The sequence below is a fragment of the Lampetra fluviatilis genome, chromosome 36 (genome assembly GCF_964198595.1).
Source record: "Lampetra fluviatilis chromosome 36, kcLamFluv1.1, whole genome shotgun sequence".
Taxonomy (NCBI): domain Eukaryota; kingdom Metazoa; phylum Chordata; class Hyperoartia; order Petromyzontiformes; family Petromyzontidae; genus Lampetra; species Lampetra fluviatilis.
Window position 1 is genome coordinate 6,319,231 of NC_136310.1, and position 22,421 is coordinate 6,341,651.

A 22,421-nucleotide genomic window follows, 5' to 3' on the forward strand; every position below is an offset into this window, starting at 1 on the left:
AAAAAACCTAAGAGTAATGACGGACACTTGTGTTGCGCCCGAAACGTCGTGATTTATTTTATTTTTACGTACGTGACTTTACCGAAAGAACCAAAGAGTCCGTTAAGTAAATGTTTTGTAATTGGTTAACGTTTTGTCATTGGTAAGCGGCATTATCCGCGAAACATTTGGCAGGCGAGCCGCATGCATGTCCGTCACGGGAAGGGTACACGGCTCGCTGCGGGGGATGTGGAGTTCTGGGAGGGAGCGCGTGCCCGTGACGTCGTGGCGATGACGTGCGGGTTGGGTTCTGCCTGGCGTTACCATTGCGATGACGCAGCGGCTTGGCTGGGAGGGGGCGGCGGGGGGGGAGCCCGCTGGGGCGAGTGGGGTCAGGAAGAGTTGGGACTAAGCCTTTGAATTTTGAATATCAGGGTACCCTTTTTGTATAAACTGTACCATGTAGTCTTCTTGGTTCTTTCGGTAAAGTCAGGTAGAAGGGAAATAATAAAATAATAAAAATAAAACATTATAAAATAATTTTCACGACGCTGTCTTTCCGACAGACCTGTTCTTCACCTGAGGACGGCTGCTTGCGTTGTGGCCGAAACGTCGTGAGAATTATTTTATTATGTTTTATTGTTATTATTTTATTATTTCCCTTCTACGTGACTTTACCGAAAGAACCAAGGAGATTAATCCCTGCAGTCACGAAAGCTTTAAATCGAAATGCACCATGTAGAATATGCAAACATTTAACGAAGAAGCACCTCGTACGTTTACTCCGAGCACATCCTCCGATGAGCAACGGTGCTCAATCGGAAAGAAGATCAACGTACATACGCACATCCTGTGCATCCACCACCAACGGCTGCAGCCCAGTCGACAGTTAAAATGCGCGGCTCTGCGACAATCCACTTGTCTAATAACGGGCCCTACCCCCACGGCTGCGTGTCAGCCTCATGGCGGTTGTTTGAACGACACTTCACCATGGCCCTGTGAGTGCGGCATGGCGAAGGGGGGCCCCCCCCCCCCAGGGCCGCTTCAGACATCGCTCGCCACGGCCGGAAATCGGTAAGTCGGCCCACCTTTATGTACCTTATTGAAATTCTTTCACACCGTACATAGCTAATCGGAGGTGCACGAGGACGACAAGCTAAACACAAAAAAGCAGTTCTAAAGAAATGAATGTTCAATCTAAATTCAGAACTTGTTTAACAGCACGGTGGCTTGTTCAAGCACTCCCCCCCCCTCCGCCGCCGCCACCGCCCCGATCCACAAGTGAATTTCATGCAGACGCGTTCCCCCCGTAGCTCCGCTTAAGTCATGAAAGAGAGGCACCGAGCGTTTGTTGACGCGTTTCATTGTGCGTCGTTTTGTTTTTCTTCCCGTGGGTGTGCGCTGGGTGTGAGAGCGGCTCGGAGCTCCGGCTCCCACAAGCCCCGGCGGTTCCACGCGCCGTCCTCCCGGCCCTCTCCCCGACGCATCAACCGCGAGCACTCGCCGTAGCAGAGCGATAGTTGATTTTTTTAAAAGTATTTATTTTTAAATCAACGTGACGTACTTGTTTGCATCAACATCCTAAAACATTCACAAAATGTAACCGGAAAACTACCGCTGTGTTTTTCTTTTCCTTAAAATAACGCCGCAAATGATATTTTCCCAGGAAAGGCTTCACCGCGTGGCTAAATTTGTTCTCAGGAGGGTCTTGCCCAGGGATGTTTAGCTCATCCCAAGTTATGGCTTTGCACTGTCGCAGAGGAAACCGCAGCGTCCGGGGAAGAACCCGCACGTATCGCATGAACCTGAACACTCCAACCAGCCTTCAGCATACTACTTGCTGTAGAAATTGTCCTAATTCTTGCTGCAGGCGGATGTCTCGTGTACCCTGTGGTGGAACGATTCACTAGAGCGTGTTTCATGGACACACTTGATCAGGACTTAAAAATATTGTTTTCTGAAAGGCCGGTAACTCGCCGCTTCTGTGACTTGTCACGATTCAAGGAAAGGTCGCAATTCGATTCAAGAATCAATATTGTTGTTTATCGCTACGGTTAACGTTGCAGCCTCGAGTGGCTGCGGAGGGCAAGTGAGCGCGTGGCATACAGCATACACGAATCGCTAAACACCAATTCTTAACACGTGCAAGTAATCGCGCGTATCATGGACGTAGGAATATTAATACGGTGCCACGGAGGCGAGATGTGAACTACCTCGCCTGGTATACAGCAGGTCGTGGGTTCGATCCCAACAACAGTATATTTGGAGTTTGCATGTTCTCTCTCTCCGTGGTTGTGCGGATTTTTCCTCCGGGTCCTCAGGTTTTTCCCTCCACAGTTAGAGACATGCGTTTGGAGTATTTGGCTGCGAGAAACTTCCAAATGATGGGCCGCTTCGTTGAGCTGTCATTTGTGGCCAGGTCGCTTCTGAAAAAGAGCCGTGTATAGCTCAGCGGGCCTCACCTGTCGAAATAAAAATAGTTTGACTTGAATATATTCACTCGTGCATCTCCACCTACACAGCGTGTTGTAAGCCAACAGTCACGTGCCGACGGTCACGTGTCAACGTTCCTCGACGACGGCATGAGACGGAGCGCCATCTGCTGTCTCGGCAAAGGAGGTTCACTACGGAGACGAAGCAGAAGAAATCTCATCCACATCTCAGTCTCTCCACGTAAAAAAAGTTGAAGTATTTCTTTTAAACACATCCCATCAGCCGCATAACCTTCTGGAAGCTCAAAATGTCAGCTGCATTCGTTCAACACAAGCACACTCTTCGCCGGTTTCCACTTTCAGTGTCTCATAATGGATCAGGCTTGCTTTGACCAATGCAGTGTGAACCGCAAACAGGTTTCCACATTCAGTGTCTCATCATAGATCAGGCTTGCTTTGACCAATGCAGTGTGAACTGCAAACTGGTTTACACATTCAGTGTCTCATCATGGATCAGGCTTGCTTTGACCAATGCAGTGTGAACCGCAAACTGGTTTACACATTCAGTGTCTCATCATGGATCAGGCTTGCTTTGACCAATGAAGTGTGAACCGCAAACAGGTTTCCACATTCAGTGTCTCATCATGGATCAGGCTTGCTTTGACTAATGCAGTGTGAACTGCAAACTGGTTTCCACATTCAGTGTCTCATCATGGATCAGGCTTGTTTTGACTAATGCAGTGTGAACCGCAAACTGGTTTCCACATTCAGTGCCCGATCAGCAGTCAGGCTTGCTTGATCTGCTGACGAGTCGTCCTGAGCTGTCGTTACCATCCACTGGGGCATCACCATCATGCACCATCTCGCACGCAAAATCTTTGACATCGCAACCCGCTGACTCAAAGACTCGTAACCTTCGACCCAAAATATATCCTCCTGTATTTCAACTCCAACCCGTAACCTTTAACTGACTTCGAACATTCAACGACCCATTTCGCTGTCGATAAAACCCACATTTCTCAACCCGTCTGGGCTTTTGCACAGGCGACCACAGGTAAGCCAAGCAGGGACGCGCCATGCAGATCGAGCGGCTCGCATTCGGAGCGACGCAGCCATGATGGGGTGTAGCGACGGACGTCCCTTACACTGCAAGGGGGCGGGAGAGTGGTGGCGCATTGAGAAGGTGGGTGGTGGCGCATCGGGGAGCAGGGTGACGCATTGGGAATGAGGGTGGTGCATTGGGCAGGGGGCTGGTGGCGCGTTCGGAAGGAGAGTGGTTGGGTGCGTTGAGGAGGTGGTGGTCGTGAGGGAGGGAGGTCATGGCATACAGCGACTCTGGTGTAGAGATGTTGGAGGCAGGCAGGAGGTGATAAATGGAGAGCAGAGCACGGGAGACCAAGAGAAGAGGTGCCAATGACAGCAATCACGATGGCGGGAAATGCTGTCCAACAACTATTTTTAACTTCTGCCCGGTGTTCGACTTTACCCTCGAGACGTCACGGATACGCGGCCTCTCTCTCTCTCTCTCCCCGTTCACCGTCCCTCCGAGCTGCAGACAACAAGCCGGTGTCATTGTGGGTGGGTGCCGGATCAGGCGTTAACGCCCCAGCCCTCCCCGATGCGTTTTATCGGGTCGGACCGCACGTTTCGCTTCGCTCGCTGGAGGGATGCTGGGGGGACGCTGTCCTTCAGGAAACCGAATTGAGTTCCCGTACCGTGGTGGCGCACAAACGTACGCACTGGTCGATAACTCCCATCACATCCGTGCGCCACCGCCGGAGTGTGCCCGGTTTTTATGAAACGCTGAAAAAAAAGTTGATTGTGAAGTAGGTCGTGGTCAAACTAAATCAATCAATTTGCTCTTCTTGGTTCTTTCGGTAAAGTCACGTAGAAGGGAAATAATAAAATAATACGTGACTTTACCGAAAGAACCAAGAAGATGAATCCCTGCAGTCACGAAAGCTTTAAATCGAAATCAATTTGCTGTTTGTCTTATGAACTACAAAAATAACCAAATATTTCCGCTCGCATCAGTGAATTAAATTTGAAGTTTAAAATAGACATAAATGCTCAATCTATCCAACTCGAGTTATGGTTTTGTTCCGTTTATTGATTATTATATTGTCCGTACTTGCTGTGTGTGTGTTTACACGCTTGCAGAGGTTGGCGCGCTGCGCTACGAACCCGACGACCCGACCTTGATTAGCGCTCACGGCCAACACCAGTGACGAGTGTATCTGAACCGGCGCTGGCACCTCCTCCCCCCCTTAGGTCGACTCAGCCTCAAACGAGTAGCTGGCGCAGCGTGTGAACACTTATCGTCAGCATTGGGGAACATTAACGGGATGATACTTTCCAGCCGTGCAGCTTACAACGCGAATCTGACCCCCCGCGACACTTGCCTACAACCTCTCCACAATCATTCGGTGTTGCAGTAGAAATAGAAACATGGAGGTCTCCGGTCTACGACGATCCACATTCATGACGTTTATATAACGCCACCGCGGACCGATTTACGACGCAAAAAATACATTTACGACGCATCTCCGAACATACTTGAATCGGTCTCGTTTCCGATGCGGCTTGGCGAGGAGCTTTAGTTATTCGATTTTTTTTTGTGGATTTTTTTCTTGTTAGCCGTTTAAAAACCGTGTTAAATGTGGCCGATAAAAAGGGAAAAAAAACACAGGCGTTTCTACTGCTCCGACTGTCCATGGGAAAATAGGATCCGATCTAGGACGGGGTTTCCAGGAGCGCGTTGTGACGTCGTAAAAGTGCGGACCGCCTGCAGGTACTTTTTAAATCGCAGTTGCTGGGTGCAGGCCCAAAGGCCCAAGATGCAAAGTGGGCAGCAACAATCAGCACTCTTAAAACAAGGTGTCGTAGATAAGAGTAGTCACGCTTCTTGAAGTGAGCAAGGTTACATGGACATGGGAAAAGACAAGATGGGAGGGAGTTTCAAAGTGTTTCGCTAAGATAGTTAGTTAGGGCCCCAATGTTATCCGCGGTTCTCTGCTCCTGCTCATAAGACCTGGGGGGTCGGGAGGGGGGGAAATTCGCCTTTTTGAGGATGCACCCTGCTGAGAAGGCTCTGCGAAGTCAAAACCAATCCGAGGCATCTGCCCAAAACAATAGGGCACCCAGGTGGAGCGAGTTCTAGGGGCTACGCCCTGCTGACAGCGAGCAAACTTGGCGAAGATGAAGCCAGCCAAAGCATGTCTCTCTCTCCTTTTATTTAAACACATTACTGCGGAGGGAGCTGGTAGGAACGTTGAGTTGCTCGGTCAATGGCCAGGGTCAACGGCGGCGTGGTGTATTCCGCAAATATGGCCGACTGTGAGGGCGGGCACAAGCCGGTGTGAGTAGGTTAAACGTTGAGTTTTATAAGAGCACCACGGGGTGACCAGCCCCTCCCCACCCAGGCCCACCCCTCCCACCCCCAGCCCCTCCCCACCCTCCCCACCCAGCCCCTCCCTGTACGACGGATGGACGAACACAATAATCCCCTGTGGGCTGGTGTAACCAGGAGGTTCCTACCAGTAACAGAGGCCAATGCTTGGAGAAACATGGAGGTTCCATAACGGGAACAACCAAAGTCTGCTGTACAGGAACCTACTTGATGTACTGCTACCTACAGGCTCCACATAGCTACACTGTAAGTCATTAATTTGCATGTACTCTGACGATATGCACCATCGTTCCTCGTCGGGGCTACGATTCAAATTCAAGAATCAGATTTGTTTGCACTTTCACCGTCTCATTACCACCGTTTATGAGTTTCCTTTCATCTCCTGTGTACACAGGTTAGTTAAACCAATAAGCGCCCAAGTGTACCATGAGAATAGAATTCGCCTTTAATGTGGATTAATTTATTCGACCGATTGTGCAGGTGCGCGATTCAACGTACAGATGAATCGCAAGCGCAAGAATCAATTTTAAACCGACGGATCGACGCGCCGTTAACATGCCCAGGCAGTCGCCCGCATACGACGCCGACGCCTCCATCTTTACGCGATCCACCACCCCCCTCCCCCTCGAAGGTGTGCATCACTAACACCGGAAAACAAAATCAATAAAACTCCCGTACCACCTCTCCATCCTTACCTCGCTCACTACCCCACACACACACACACACAACGACCCCACCACCTCCCTACCTCTGTCAGCCAAACCGGGAAGGGGGTGGGGCCATGCGGACCCTGGGAGTTAGGATTCTGGGTAGGGACGGGATGACCTGTATGCCGCAGAGAGACGAGGGCACGGGGAAGGAAGCGATGGCCAGAGGGCAGAAGCTGGAGAGCGAACGGGCGGGAGGGCAGTCGGGCGAGCGAGCAAGACACAAAGCGAGCGGAGCAGCAATGGAAATGGAAAATGCCTTTTTCTACCTTCGATGATGAAAGCCCTGCATGAGAATGGGGCTCCTGGCAACACATACAGGACACAACGAGGGAAAAGGGGGTGGGGGGGGTGAGGAGTAAAGGAGCCGGAAAGCGACAGGCGTGAGAGCTCGTCCCGTGGCGAGGAGAGGCAGGCAAACGAGGCGGTGGCTGCCCGAACGTGTAACCGCTTCGCGTACTGACGAAATGTTGATTTAAAGCTTTCGTGACTGCAGGGATTCATATTCTTGGTTCTTTCGGTAAAGTCACGTAGAAGGGAAATAATACAATAATACTAATATTAAACAATAAAATTTGCACGATGTTTCGACTGCAACACAAGCAATCATCATCAGGTGTGAAATGTTATTGCTGTGGATTTCACACCTGATGATGATTGCTTGTGTTGCAGTCGAAACGTCGTGAGAATTTTATTGTTTTATATTTTTATCATTGTATTATTTCCCTTCTACGCGACTTTACCGAAAGAACCAGGAATACTGACGTAATGTTCAAAGACTTGGCGGCTTTTGCTTCATTTTTTACTTCTTACACATTTCCGCTTGTACGGTAGACTCTCGATGAAACCTCTCCTCTGTCAACCGCAAAGCGACCGCGGTTGTTTGTGGGTGTACGGGAGGAACAAGCGGAATTTGGAGACCGATGTCTGAACCTGTCACTTAACCCATTGCACCGCACCCATCATCCCCCGCCTGTCACCACCACCCTCCTCAGCTCATTCTAACGCAGGCATCCTCCTCACTCACGTGTGTCTAGCCGTCCGATTTGCTCGCTCAGATCCACCCCCACTTTACTTGGCACTGCCCACGCCTTCCCACCCCCAACTCGAATCTGAACCAATTATTTGGTGATTACGCAGCTGCTGTGTCGTTGGCGGCGGTGCACAAGCACAATTGACAAATAACTCGACACATTGCTCAATAACACTAGATGGCCTTAAAAGGGAAAATATATATGAAATAGGCGACGTTTCCGGCAAATGGTTCTTCTCTACCGAATTCGATATTTATGTCGCCTATAGTTAAAACTTGTTTTCCCCTCTTGACTTGAAGCTTTCGTGACTGCAGCAATCCATACTCTTTGGTCAAATAGATATGGATTCCTGTTGTCACGAAAGCTTCAAATCAAGATTGGACACAGTGTTGTTGACATAATGTGTTGAGAGTTCGTTGTTCCAACTCCGTGCTCTCCTCCACGCACAAAACCCCCAAGGGCCTCCCCCGCTCGCTGGTGTCTGCGGAGTGTGTGGGGGGGGGCTACCTCCCTTCCCCCACCCCACCCCCGCGTCGGCCGGCTCGTGTCCGCCTCCACGCACTCCCTGCAACCGGCTTCGTCTGTTCGCGAGGGACGCGTGGAACGGCCGTGCATCGACTACATGTGCGTACGTCAAACTCCTTTCGCGCGGTACGTAACCGACCGTGCTAATCGGAGGTTAGCACGGTAGATTCACGCGCTCGCAACGCACGCCTTGAGGTCGTGCGCGAGATCGAATCCACACTCGTACGCGCCGTGCGTCGCAGTCGGCACTCGACGCCCCGCAAATGTGTCCGACGCTTGAAGCGAATCGTCGTGACCCACGCCCCCGTGAAGTGGGATGATTCGCCGAGTAGATGATGGGGATGAACCGTGACAAGACTGCCCTGGCTAACCTCTCACTCCACCGGCTCGGGTACCTTCCCGGCCACCCCTTCCCATCACCACACCCACGTACCGCTCCCTCCTCCTTCCCATCCGCCACAACCGATCATATACGCACGTGCGTGTGTGGGTGTGTCTGCACATTTTAGTCTTGGACTAATCGCAGAAACTTTTCACTTACCCAAGGCCCCCTCTCCTCCCCCCACAAACCCCGCCCCCCCCCTCACTCCCCCGCTGAGAGTCTGCTGCTGTTATCGTCCTATCGACATTGTCGGGGTTCTTGGCACCTATTTTTTCCTTAAATTCGCGCTGCCTCCCCACCCCCCTCCCTCTCTATCGCCAACGCCGCCTGCTGCAAGCGTGGGAGTTGGGGTACCGTGAGCGAGGAGCTGCGTGCGTGCGTCGCCACCCGTACCTTCCATGGGCGTGTTGGTATCGGGGCGGTTTGCGAAGACCACGTCCACGTAGTCCAGCTGCAGCCTCTGCAGCGACGTCTTCAGCCCTGGGCGCAGGAAGGTGGAGTGGGGAGGGGGGGGGTGAGCTTTTTAAGAAGTAACCAATCGGGCGGTGGGCAGCGCGTTCACCGCTCGTTACCGAGGTTCGCGGTTGGAAGCGACCAGGCCACCCTGGTTAATACTGTCGCGTGTATTTACCAAGCAACACGTGCCAGTCCGCCGTGCGGTGGACGTTACAGACCCCCTGACGTCGTTTGGAACGAGTAGGTTATCGCACGTACCCGCGTCACGGCGCAAGTATATTCAATGTCTTTCGCACCGTACGTATCAAACCGCGCGAATCGATTTGAAACATCACACCGCATGTCACTTGATTTAGATTACACACCGCAACATCTCCCCTCCTTACCGCGAGGGTTACTGCAGACCGTTTGCAAAAGGTTGCACAATCGCGATAGCCCTTGGCGCTATGAGTATGGTGTGCATACCAAATGTCCTAAACGATAAGAGTATTCACATCAAGTGCCCTCCAGAGAGAGTGTGGAAATAGCGGGCGGTGAGTCTCGCGTTGCTTGCATGCACGGCGCTGCATGCACACCGGCACAAGTGCATGAACAATAGAAACGAGCAACACGATAGAACTTTTGGTAACGACTTTAAAAAGTATCAGCACCGTTACAGCCGATATGCCTGCAAGCGCCGCGTCGCCACAATTGGCTAAGGATTGTATTGGAAATGCCAAACCAAGCGGTTAAAAAACATATTTGCAATGTGCCAAACACATTAATGAGTTGTTCTATTCGTAATACTTTGATCAATAGCTACGGCCTATTTAACTGGTCATCAGAAAACAAGTGCAGCCTCCACCTATTAACATCCACGCTGTCTCTCTACTGGCCTCACTATTTACGTGCGGTGAAGGGATTTTTAATGTCACCGTTATTGACGAATGTATTGAGATTTCTGTGAAATTAGTTTAATTATTGGGAAGAACTAAGACTAAACTAAAACTTTTTTTTATTTTACCAGGTGAATGCTACGAAGCTATTAGCTCTTTTCAGAGGCGACTGGCCACAAATAATAACTCAACGAAGTGGCTTATCAGGTGGAAATTTATAGCAGCCAAATAATCTAAGCGCATGTTTCGAAATGTGGGGAGAAAAACCTGGAGGACACGGAGAAAAATCCACGCGACCACAGGGAGAGAGACACCGCAACTCGAAATATACAGCAGGCGTCAGGGACAGGATCAAACCCACGACCTCCTGTGTACCAGGCGAGGTAGTTAACATCTCCTAGCCACCGTGATGATGATGAGAGGGAAGAGAGACACAAACTCCAAATAAACAGCAGCAGGCATCGTCAGGCTCGGGATCAAACCCACGACCCTCCTGTATACCAGGTGAGGTAGTCAACATCTCCTAGCCACCATGATGATGATGAGAGAGAGACACAAACTCCAAATAAACAGCAGCAGGCATCGTCAGGCTCGGGATCAAACCCACGACCTCCTGTATGCCAGGCGAGGTAGTCAACATCTCCTAGCCACCGCGGTGCCCCTTGTTGGCTACCTTCGATGATGTGCTTCCTAGACAGCCCTCGTTCCGTCTCGGCTCTGTGTTGTACAAAAGAGAGACAGTGTCAGCGTTTACTCTTTCACTCGGGCACAACCCGAAAGAGATGCAAACAGTACACAGACAAAAATAACCCGTATAGCCTTCGCAGACTGTTGTGGCAAATGCTGTTAGCGCGCACCTACGAAGGCTCGAACGGCCCACGAGGGGGAGGGTGGCCAGCACAACAGAGGGTGTGCGGAGGGGTGAGGGTAGGGGAGGGACGATAGCGATGATAACTATAGCGGGGAATTTAACTTAGCTCGCTGGGTTCATAGCGCAGTACACAAACCAATGCACCACTGTTCCGCACGCGCGCGCATATTTCAACAAGTATGCTTGCGCGCACACTCAAGCACAGGAACCCACACATGAAACACCTTCCGTCGTTCCGTGCGGAAGCACACACAATACACATGTCCTGTACATGTGCGCGTGAACAGACAATCCACTGCTGGATGAGGGTTTCTGTGCCGTACGAGTTTTTTGGGGATATTTTGCGATACTTATCCACGCCGGTCAGTGTGGGCTTGGTGAAGGCGGGGGGAGCAATATATGTGGGAGCAAAGAAGTATAGTACAACAATCGATGTTTCTTTGCTGCCCTCCGCTGCACGCCATCGCCCCCCTTCATTGCAACATCAACGTTTACAACGGAGACTGAACGCCGAGGTGTGCGAGAAACTGGCACGGCTCACTCACTTTCCTCCCCAGTAGATTTTCGTTGTGATGACGAGGCTGGACCTCCTGGGGAGAGAACAAAGCGACGGGGAGACAGTTTCAGCGACGTGGGGGGAGAGAGCAGAGAGAGAGAGAGAGAGACGGGTTTTAAGTGTGAAGTTTATTTTGTTTAACCGGGCGAGAACTCGAGAGAGACCATTGCCGTTGCTCGCCAAGTTGCCGTGGTCGCTCGCGGCCAATGCGTTGCCGGCGACGATTGCCCTAAAATGTCGCGAGCGGACCGTGGCCTTTGCCCCCTCTCCCGGCGCTCAAACCCCCGACTGGAAGGGCCGGACGCGGGCCCGTCTCAACTCCCCGAGTCACCCGCGCAGCAACCGCCTCAATGTTTGACCGACAAATTGCGGCTTTACGCTCCTCCTGGGAGCTTTGAGGTCCTCGCGCGCCGTGACCTGCGCTCCCTCTGTCGTGCCGCGATTTCGGCAAAAAGTTTCGGAGCTTGGGGCTTTTCCCCGCTCCTTTTGACAATCAAATTTGCAACGTTCTCTGCCTGAAGAACTGCTGTGCCTGACCGCCGAGATTCTCACCAAGTGGAAAGAAACTAAAAATCCTACTTAGTTCCCACGATATGTTTTCGCACCTCCCATTAGCACGGTTGGCTACGTACGGAGCGAAAAGAAGTTCAACAAGCGTGAATACAACTCGAGATCATTTGTTTTATTTTCTCTCTCTGTACGGCCGCTCTGAAGCTCTTTGCCGAGTCTGTTGCGCTGAATAAAAACGTAGAGAATAATAACAAGCGACAGAGACGTGCGGGCACGCCAACACACGATGGAGCGCGAGCACGTCACGTGGGGCACCACCAGGGGGCGCCACGCTACCGCGCCACGCGGCGGCGAGCGTGGCGCAGTGACGGCGCGAGCCGGCTTCAACGATGGCGTGACGATTTACCGACGGTTCTTCCGTATGTATGCACGTTGAACTTCTTTCGCACCGTACGTAGCCAGCCGCGCTCATCCCAGGAGCTCGATGGGGGTTTTAATTTTTTTCCGTACGGTTAATTGGCGACTGGGCAAACGTTTAATTGACGGATATTTAATTGACGAACGAACTCTAACGTCTTCTTGGCTCTTTCGGTAAAGTCACGTAGAAGGCAAATAATAAAATAATAATAAAACATAATAAAATACAATTTATTCATAAAATACAATTTATTATGTTTTATTTTTATTATTTTATTATTTCCCTTCTACGTGACTTTACCGAAAGAACCAAGAAGATGAATCCCTGCAGTCACGAAAGCTTTAAATCGAAATTAAACTCTAACGTGCTGGGGTTATTTTATTGCATGTGCAGTTATTGGTGACCGAACCGGTACCATCGACTCGCCACACAGAACCCGGTTTAGTCACAGGCGACTGAGACCCGGATTCAAACCCAGGATCTCAGCAGTGCTGCCTGGGCGCTCAACGACTTGTAAATGAGGATTGCCGTCAGCCCTGACGACTACATTTTTCATTTTGCCAGGTAAGGCCCATTGAGCTGTCAGCTCGTTTTAAAAAGCGACCTGGCTACAAATGGCAGCTCAACAAAGTGGCTTAGCATCGCGTGGAAATCTATAGCAGCCAAATACTCTCAACGCGTGCGGATTCTCAACGTGGAGCAGAAGTCGCAACCGGGTACCCGATACCCGTACCCTACCCGATACCCGGCTACCCGTTTGTGACCCTGGTGCGGCCGGGTATGGGTACGGGTAGGCCGTGAGTCACTGGTGAGTAACCGTTTGTCACTCATTTCCCCCGTCGTCTCTTCTCACAATTCAAGTTCCTAGAATCAACCCACCCGCGCCTGCAACATGGCTTTATCCCAGAGGTCGCAATCGGGTTACCCGATACCCGTACCCTACCCGATACCCGGCTACCCGTACCCAGCCGTACCCATACCCAGCCGGGTATGGGTACGGGTACCCGTTGGCGACCATGGTGCGGCCGGGTACGGGTACGGGTAAGGAATCAAAACCCGTTTGCGACCTCTGACGTGGAGGGTAAAAACCGGAGGACCGGGAGAAAAATCCACGTGACCACTGGGAGAGAGAGAGAGACAGACAATGCAAATACACAGGCCAGCAGCAAGCAGTGATGGACGGACGATAGGATCCGACGATTACCTCCAGCCTTTCTTCTTGATGATGTTGCCCAAGATAACCTCGGCCCTATTGCGGGCGGGAGAGGAGAGATCACAGCGGAACAAAGGACAATCGTGTCAGCAGTAGCGACAGCAGACAGGCAGATCGGCAAGGCGGGCAAAACACACAAAGTCGTCCTAAAGGGTAAAAGTGCAGCACACCAATTGCTTGCCACGACGTCGCCGCTGGCGGAAGAGCCTCGACTACTTAGCCCTCTCGAGACGGTGCTTGGCCTACTCTTCCACGCTGGCTCAGGGAGGCATCTTTGACGAGATGGGAGTACCCACAATTTTACGCCACCGCACGCGACCTGCCGACTGGACTGCAGTTGCGCCTATTTATGCCGCTGGGGGAGTTAAGAAATGTTGCACCTTCTTGGTTCTTTCGGTAAAGTCACGTAGAAGGGAAATAATAAAACAAAACATAATAAAAAAATTATATTATTTTATTATGTTATATTATATTATTTTATTATGTAAAAAAAAATTTTATTTGATTATTTCCCTTCTACGTGACTTTACCGAAAAAACCAAGAAGATTTACCGAAAGAACCAAGAATATGAATCCCTGCAGTCACGAAAGCTTTAAATCGAAACTTGCACCGTTTGTTTCAACTGCCACGCCAGGAGATCGAACCGGCGACCTCTTTCATTTCAAGTCCAGTGCGGTCAACATCGCATCACGGCAGGAGCAGCAGCAGCGGCATACCCCGATTAAATCGAAATGTTGCACCGTTGCTTTACCCGCCCCGCTGGCAGAGGACGCTGCCGCGGTGTAACGGTGAGGGCCACTGGATTCCTAGATGTCGCCGGCTTCCATCTCCACTTCACCCGGCACCTGGCGCACGAGCGTACTTCATCACTCCATCTCCTGGGTGGACGTTCACTCACTCCGTCGCTGTTCTCGACCATCGTCCCCTTCCCTTCTGGCTGTGACACGTGCTGCCCAAGCCCCACTTCGCTGCTTTCATCAACAGTTGGAATTGTCTTTTTGGTTCTCTCGGTAAAGTCACGTAGAAGGGAAATAATAAAATAATAAAACATAATCAAATAATTCTCAGGACGTTTCGGCCACAACGCAAGCAGCCGTCCTCAGGTGAAGAACAGGTCTGTCGGAAAGACGGCGTCTGAATGAATCATTCTTGCGTTGTGGCCGAAACGTCGTGAGAATTATTGTATTATGTTTTAATTTTATTATTTTATTATATCCCTTCTACGTGACTTTACCGAAAGAACCAAGAAGATGAATCCCTGCAGTCACGAAAGCTTTAAATCGAAGCAAGAATTGTCTTGGACCTGCGCAACGTTCTCCTAAGCCAGCCACCACGTGTTGCTTCTCTTATGTTCTGCCTAACTCGAGATGAGGAGTTCATTCTCATCACGAGCCTGCGATGAGAACACACCTCAACTTCACGCGGTGCGAGACCCATGGCCGAAGACAGCCGCGTGAAAGCACGTTAAACAGTTTTTTTATTTCAATAGATTTTTAGAAACCCGGGAAGGCCTACTCTACGGGGAAATGCTGCCGAGCACTGCAATACTGAGCTACGGGCGGCCACGCGCTATCGAGGGGCGCACGACGGCGATGTCGTCATCACGGCATTTGGCGCCTGCGATGCTCCGATAGGGGAGAGATGGCGGCCCCGTTTGTCGCCGCTAATGGGATTGCCACGACGACTCAAAGCAGCGTGACTCTACCTGCCTAGAGAAAGAGCAGCCAAACGCAAGCCTCGAGTAAAAAAGCCAAACAATCGCTGCCAAAACACACGGCAAGCAATTGCAGTTTTGATTTGAGTTCACAAACCGACCGCGTCTGGGGACGCCGTATAAACCGGGCCCCCCCCCCCCCCCCCGGTGGTTCCAGATCCCCTGGGATTGGAGGGGCAGCAGTCGAGCGGTTGTGTGTGGGCGGGGGGAGGGGGGGGGCACCGTGACAGCGACTGGCCATTACGGAGAGTGAACTTTGGTGGTGGGGGGCGCGAAGGGAAAATTTGGGGATGCATGGCACAACCCCAACAGCCTGTGTACCATCGGGCGGTGGGGGGCAATCTGCACAACTGGAGAGTTTGGAGGATTCCCTTTGGGGCAGAGGTCGCAACCGGGTACCCGATACCCGTACCCTACCCGATACCCGGCTACCCGTACCCGGCCCGGTACGGGTACCCGTTTGCGACCCTGGTGCAGCCGGGTACGGGTAGGCCATGAGTCACTGGTGAGTAATCGTTTGTCACTCATTTCCCAACGTCTTGTTTCTTCTCACAATTCAAGTTTCTAGAATCAACCCACCCGCGCCTGCAACATGGCTTCATCCCAGAGGTCGCAATCAGGTACCCGATACCCGTACCCTACCCGTACCCGGCCGGGTACTGGTAGGGTAGGGGTACGGCCGAGTACGGGTACCCGTTTGCGACCCTGGTGCGGCCGGGTACGGGTACGGGTAAGGAATCAAAACCCGTTTGCGACCTCTGCTTTGGGGCAGGGAACGAGAGGTAGAATTGGCACGGGGGCAGGGAAGGGAGTCGAGATGACCGCGAGGTAGAGGAGTGACCCCGCAAGGGACAGAATCCGTCGTGGGCAGCAGAGGGAGGGAGCCAGAAATCAATCGCCGACGACAGATTTAGCGGCAGGGATTTTTTATTTTCTCTCCAACCGCTGACCTGGCATGTGCGGCTGCCCTACTTTTAATTTACGTGCCATCTCAGGACGTGTTTCGGATTTGAAATCGCAAGGGTTGGTGTTGTTGTGGCCGAGGGGGTTTGAGGTTTTTTTTTTAGTGGACCGTGAAGCTCACGGGAAATTAACGAGATAAGCCCAACAGGACACCTGTTAATCCACTGCTGGATAGAGGCCTACGCACCCCAGCCGCGTCGTTCACGGGAACTGTTTGACCATATTTTATCGCGCTGTTCCAAACTAAAGCTCAACTTTTTTTTTCTTTTACGAGGTAAGGCCCAATCTTTTTCACAAGCGACCCGGCCACAAATAATAGCTCAACGAAGTGGCTTATCACGTGGAAATTGACAGCAGCCAAGTACTCGAAACGCGTGATGCCAAGACTAAATGTTGAGGGAAAAACCGGAGGACCCGGAGAAAAATCCACATGACCACGGAGAGCGAGAGAGAGACATGCAAACCCCAAATATCCAGCAGGCATCGTCCTGGTTGAGATCGAACCCACGACTTCCTGTATACCAGGCGAGGTAGTTAACATCTCGCCACCGTGGCCAATAAATGTGGAGCAGAGGGGTGGGAGTGGGACAGGCCCAGGTACGGTCCGGATGTAACTCGCCACTGGTGATAGCCGTGTCCTGCAATCAGACTCGGGTAAAGCAGGTTTCATATCGCAGTACCAACCACCTCTGCCACCGTTGCCCATCAAAACTAATCACAGGCCAGAAAACAAAGGTTGCGGGATTTTAAAGTCTGCTTACGGGACATCCCTAGAATGAACGAACACCCCCTTTAGAAAATACCGAAACGAACATTTATACGCTGCGGAATGTTTTCAGTCTTAATTAAAACTCAAAAACGTTTCCACCGTGCCAAATGTTTGCGCTCTATTTGCTCTCCCATGATCCCTTGAGGCTAATTCCACGCTCTCGTGTATCGCTTGACATTTCCACATGGCCTCCACGCCCACATTGCTCTCTCCCGCTTTGTGTTGATGCAAATTCTGGAGGGGATGTGAGCTCATTACCAACTCAACTCCGATTTACATCAAGCGCGCTGTTGCTTCCCCCATTCCCGTCACGCCCCACACTCCAATTTTTTGTTCGTGGCAAATTTCAACGCACAGCTGACCTATTAAGTATGTATGGCGAAACCTATTTCGCACCGCACGTAGCCAAGCGCGCTAATTAAACACATCGCGCCGCCGCCGTCATCATCGTCTGTCGGCCGGTCCCCCCGCGTTGCAGCGCCGTGGCTCACGGGCCCATCTCGAGGCTCCATCTCCGCGGCGGACGTCCTCTCCTCCAGCCAAAACGAGGATTTAAAACACTTCCGTCAGGCGGTCGGGAACGACGCGGGGGCCAAATGAATTCCCGCCACGGTCCTCGTTCCGTCTCCGGTCGGTTTCACCGCTTCGCTCGGCCTCGATCCTTTCTCCTCTACATTATTCACGGCTGCGCCCATCCCACTCCTGTTTCCGTCCAACTTTCGTGTCGCCGCATCTCGAGGTATGAAATCCCATCCCGGGTTCTTTCTCGTCGAGGCTTCAAGGACTTTGTACGAATCGAATGTCGCTCCGAAATTAAAAGACTCCCCCCCCCCCAGTCCCCGCAAAAAAACAACAACACCGCGGAGTAACTAAACCATCTTCCATCTCAATTACGTCCGAGGTGAAGGGGGGTTAAGCGTAAGCAGCGGCGTTGACTTCTCCGAGCGCTTCTCGCTTACCGACGCCTGCCCTTTCCCTGCCGCGATCCCATAAATATTGTCCCGCTCCGCGCTCCCGTTGGCGGCGAGCCAGGGAGGGGGCGAGGAGGGAGGCAGCGAGAGAGCGAGGGGGGGGGCGACGAGGCGGTCATTACCGCCCGAGATTAATCCGCCGCGAAAAACAAGCGAGTCATTCGGTCGCCGAAATATCACGGCGCGCGCACACGCACGCACACACGCACGCACACGCACGCACACGCACGCACGCGCGCAACAAAAGCGAGAGCGGCACTCGACTTATTTTCCGGGGACATCATTAAAAATGTATATGGCTCCGTGTTTAAATGTAATTACTTAATTCCGTTTCGCCGCCGGTACCCCTCCCGCCACCCTCCTCCCCCCCCCATCACATCGTTACACCAAATGCCAAATTCAAACCGCCATTTAAAAGATGCGATCGCCGCTGCTGATGAGTTATTTTAAGCGCTCGGAGAAACGCGGGCTAGGTTTGTAAGCAATTTAATTTTAATAACGAGGCGAGGATTTTATTTCTTGTGACCCGACAGCCGATCTGACAAATGTTAATTCGCCGAACTGGAATTTAGTCGCGTAAAGTGCAGAACCAAGCCCAATGTGACGCTGACCCAGCGTAGACCTTCGAAACCCGGCTTTGAACCCAAACACTCGGTGGTGCTGCTGGCTCAACGCTCCCAACTCCAAGCCACCTCGGCCACATCTGTCGTCGTTTAAACTTGGCCACCAGAGGAAGCTGGTGAAAGCGAGAGAGCGTGAGCTTCTCTGGCGTGGCATTTGGCCTACTCTTCCCCGCTGGCCAAAACGGGAACGCGCAAGAATTTAGAATTTCGCGAAACGACGCGCCGTTAACGTCACGCGGTTCAACCGCCGCCGCTGCTGATGAGGTTACCGACCTGCCGGCACGAAGGGAAATCTCTCTTTGGTTTGTTTACGCACGCACGGCGTCGCCGGGTTCCGCACGGTGTTGAGGGACAAACGATAAATCAGTGGCCCAGAGTTACCCGCGAGAGAGAGAGAGGCAGGGCCAACGGCGGCGCAATCCGTTGATGCCTCCACCGACCCCCCCTCACGTCGCCCATCACCATTTCCCTTCCCCAACCCCTATTCCAGTGTCCGTGCTCATTGGCTTCACGTGACGAGCCCAAGCGAGAACGTGTCTATGCACGATGAATGTAACCCTCTTCAGGAAATGAAAACGGTTGTCGCAACGTTATTGGGCAATAGACCAGGTTCGATCTTTTTTTTTCTAGACCTTCAAGAAGCAGGCTGTTTTTTATGGGGATGCCGTGAAGTAACAAAGACGTCATCGGACATACAACCGAGTTGGACGTGTGTATGTTGAACTTTTTTCACACCGTGTGTAGCCAGCTGCGCTTAATCGGAGGAGCTCGATTGGGGGGTTTTTTTCCGCGCGCGACTGGCCAAAGGAGTGTTCGTTGCGCTTAAGTTCAACTTCAAACGTTAAAATTAGCAGCACATTCAATTGACGAACGAACTAATCCGCGGTGTGGGAGTGTCCGTTGGGAATTTTTTTTTCACAGAGCAATAGAAAACCCTTCGTGTTTAAAGAATGGCCTGTGTGGAAGCGGACACCAGGGAGTTACCGCTGAGATGTCACCCACCGCCCCCCACCCCACCCCCCCCCGGTCAAGGAACCTCTGTTCTATACAGTAGGAGGGACCCAACAGTCAGTTAAGGCTATACGAGGGATCTTTGTCCTTGTACGCGTGTGCGCGGACTCACGGGTGCGACGAGTATATCAGCGAGCATTTAAACTGCAAACAAATTTCACCCGGGGGACGCGGATTTTAAGCGACGAACGGAGCGTAGCCGAGATGTCAGAAGGCATGAGCGTAACTTGACTCGTGCGGCATTAGCCAGGGAAATTCAAACGCAGCAGCGGAAGCAGCAACAATATAAAAAAACGCAACAGCCATACCAACAAAAACCTATGTCAGCAGCAAAGCAGCAAATGTGGCTGTTTTCCCCATCTCTGAAGATACCTTTGGCTAGGATCCGATGCGACAGCCCATTTTACACAGCCCCCTCGGCTTAACTGTCACATCTATTCTATATATATAAAAGTCAAAATCTGTCTCCTGAGAGGGACCGGGGTCGCTGCGTTCTACAAGGCTGAAGCTCCACGTCCAACAGCTGAAGCCCTTCATCTCAAGCTGGAAGCTCGAAGTCTTCGAGGCAAACACGTGATCGCAGACCCGAGTAGGGACCCGACCCTTCGTAGCAGTAACTCCTCTGTGTAGAGTAGTTATCTGGGTGGTCACCACCCTAGGCTGTATCTGGTGAAGGGGCAGTTACCCGTTTGTGTTACGTGTTACAAATAAATGTGTTGCCTCTAAAAGGAACAACGTCTGCGACTCAGTTGGACTCACTACACATAGGCTTTCACAACCAATGTACGTGAATCGTAATTGATGTATATACAGGATTGGTCGTTGTATAGTTTATAATATAAATGTTGAGCTATAACTCTATATGTATGTTGAATCTCTCACACCGTACGTAGCCATCTGTGCTAATCCAAGGTGCGGGGGGAAGGACAACAAACTAAGGATAAAAAGCAGTTCTAAAGAAAGCACGTTTTCAATCTAGATGATTTAAAAGTGCAAAGCTCCAGTGGCTTCCTCATATAGGAAGGAAGAGCGCTTCTGATGGCCGCAGAAGCGTACGGTGACGATGTGGATGACGATGCGGGTGACGATGTGGACAACGAGGAGGAGGAGGCGAAGGGGGGTGGGGGGGGCGGTGGCGGTCACTCACTTGCCTGCGGCGTACACCTCCGCCGTGTCGAACAGGTTGATGCCGTTCTCGTAGGCGATGGTCATCAGCTGCTCCGCCATCTGTGGGGCGAGCAAGCGCGCGCACAGCAGGCGCGGGGAGATGAGCGCGCGGCACCAAGACGCGAGCCCACGCGGCGGCCGTGACACTCGTCGGCTCGCGACGGCGGGGGCCCGAGTTCGATTCCAGAATCCGTGCAACCTCTCTACGTGGCGTCTGTGTGTTCTCTCCCTGTTCTGCAGAGTGCGAGTGTGTGCGAGCCCGTGTGAGTGTTTGAGTGAGTGTGTGTGTGAGCGAGTGGAGTTTGTAAGATCTCCCCCTGTTCTGCAGTGAGTATAGTTTGCATGTTCTCCTCCTGTTCTGCAGAGTGCGAGTGTGTGCGAGCCCGTGTGAGTGTTTGAGTGAGTGTGTGTGTGTGTGAGCGAGCGGAGTTTGTAAGATCTCCCCCTTTTCTGCAGTGAGTATAGCTTGCATGTTCTCCCCCTGTCCTGCAGAGTGCGAGTGTGTGCGAGCCTGTGTGAGTGATTGAGTGAGTGTGTGTGTGAGCGAGTGGAGTTTGTAAGATCTCCCCCTGTTCTGCAGTGAGTATAGCTTGCATGTTCTCTCCCTGTTCTGCAGAGTGCGAGTGTGTGCGAGCCTGTGTGAGTGTTTGAGTGAGTGTGTGTGTGTGAGCGAGTGGCGTTTGTAAGATCTCCCCCTGTTCTGCAGTGAGCATAGCTTGCATGTTCTCCTCCTGTTCTGCAGTGTGAGTGAGTGGATCATCTAGTAGTCCTCCCGCTATGACTGTGGCTAATAAATCACGTGCCCACTTATTCAGTCCTAACAGAGAAGGGCGCTGGTTGTATCGACGCATCACGCGTGCAACACACACACATGCTCAAGTTCGACGACACACGCACGCACGTGTGTGCGTGCTCCCGTCACCCACCTCCCTCTTGTCACCGTCACACCCCTGGCCCCCCTGCACCCCCCACCCCCCCACACCCCTCCCCGTGTATTTAATTTTTCAGGTGTCCCTACCTCGTCGGTGATTTGCCCTCCAAACGTCACCCACGTGCCTGTGGGGGGGGGGGGGAGGCAACGTGACAACGACAACAACGAGAGTGAGATCATTGCGAGCGACGCGGCGTTGCCGTAACCGCAAGCGTGTGCCGTCAAGGCACCACCTTCAGCATCCTGCCGTCCCGGGTTCTGGCCCGAAGTCGTGTAGATCATTCCCGTTAAATTTGGTTGTGGGAATTGCTCTTTCAACTTTTTTACTAAACGATTTTTTTCTTTTACCAGGAAAAGCCCGCCGAGCTGCATAGCTCTCTTTTTCAGAAGCGACCTGGCTGCAAATGATAGCGCAACGAAGTGGCTTGTCGCGAGGAAATTTATCGCAGGCAAATACTCTGAATGGGTGATGTTGAGTCTAAATGTGGAGGGAAAAACCGGAAGACCCGGAGAAAAATCCACATGACCACGGGGAGAAAGACATGCAAAACTTCAAATGTACAGGCGTCAGGGTCGGGGATTGAACCCACGACCTCCTGCATACCAAGCGTGGTAGTTAACAGCTCACCACCGTGGCGAGTGAATTAAGAGTGTCGAGTTGATTCGATTTGTTACACCGGTGATGGACCAGTTTAGCAGCCAGTTGCCCTGCTATTTTACACGGGAGATCCCTGGTGCAGCAACAAAACCAAAAGACAACAAACGTCAACATTGTAAAGAACGAGCACGGATAACTGTAACAGCAGTAACTGGCGCATCCGTTAGACAGAACGCTTCCACAGGTGACAATGTCGTCCGTTTGGCCCTTGTTGGGGGGTGGTGGAGGTTCTGGCGACAGAAAATA

At 51.9% G+C, this 22,421-nt stretch overlaps 1 protein-coding gene across 3 annotated transcripts in view; it reads right to left on the minus strand.

Annotated features, from left to right (window-relative positions):
- KCNAB2 (potassium voltage-gated channel subfamily A regulatory beta subunit 2) overlaps positions 1–22,421 on the minus strand; it is a 141,956-nt gene that overhangs the window by 13,550 nt on the left and 105,985 nt on the right. For all 3 annotated transcript variants that reach the window (XM_078873282.1, XM_078873283.1, XM_078873281.1), the window contains 6 exons: positions 21,605–21,642; positions 20,567–20,646; positions 13,359–13,403; positions 11,216–11,260; positions 10,473–10,516; positions 8,862–8,948 (listed from right to left, as the gene is read on the minus strand). In XM_078873282.1, the coding sequence (XP_078729408.1) occupies positions 8,862–8,948; positions 10,473–10,516; positions 11,216–11,260; positions 13,359–13,403; positions 20,567–20,646; positions 21,605–21,642 (339 nt within the window). The remainder of the gene's footprint in view (positions 1–8,861; positions 8,949–10,472; positions 10,517–11,215; positions 11,261–13,358; positions 13,404–20,566; positions 20,647–21,604; positions 21,643–22,421) is intronic.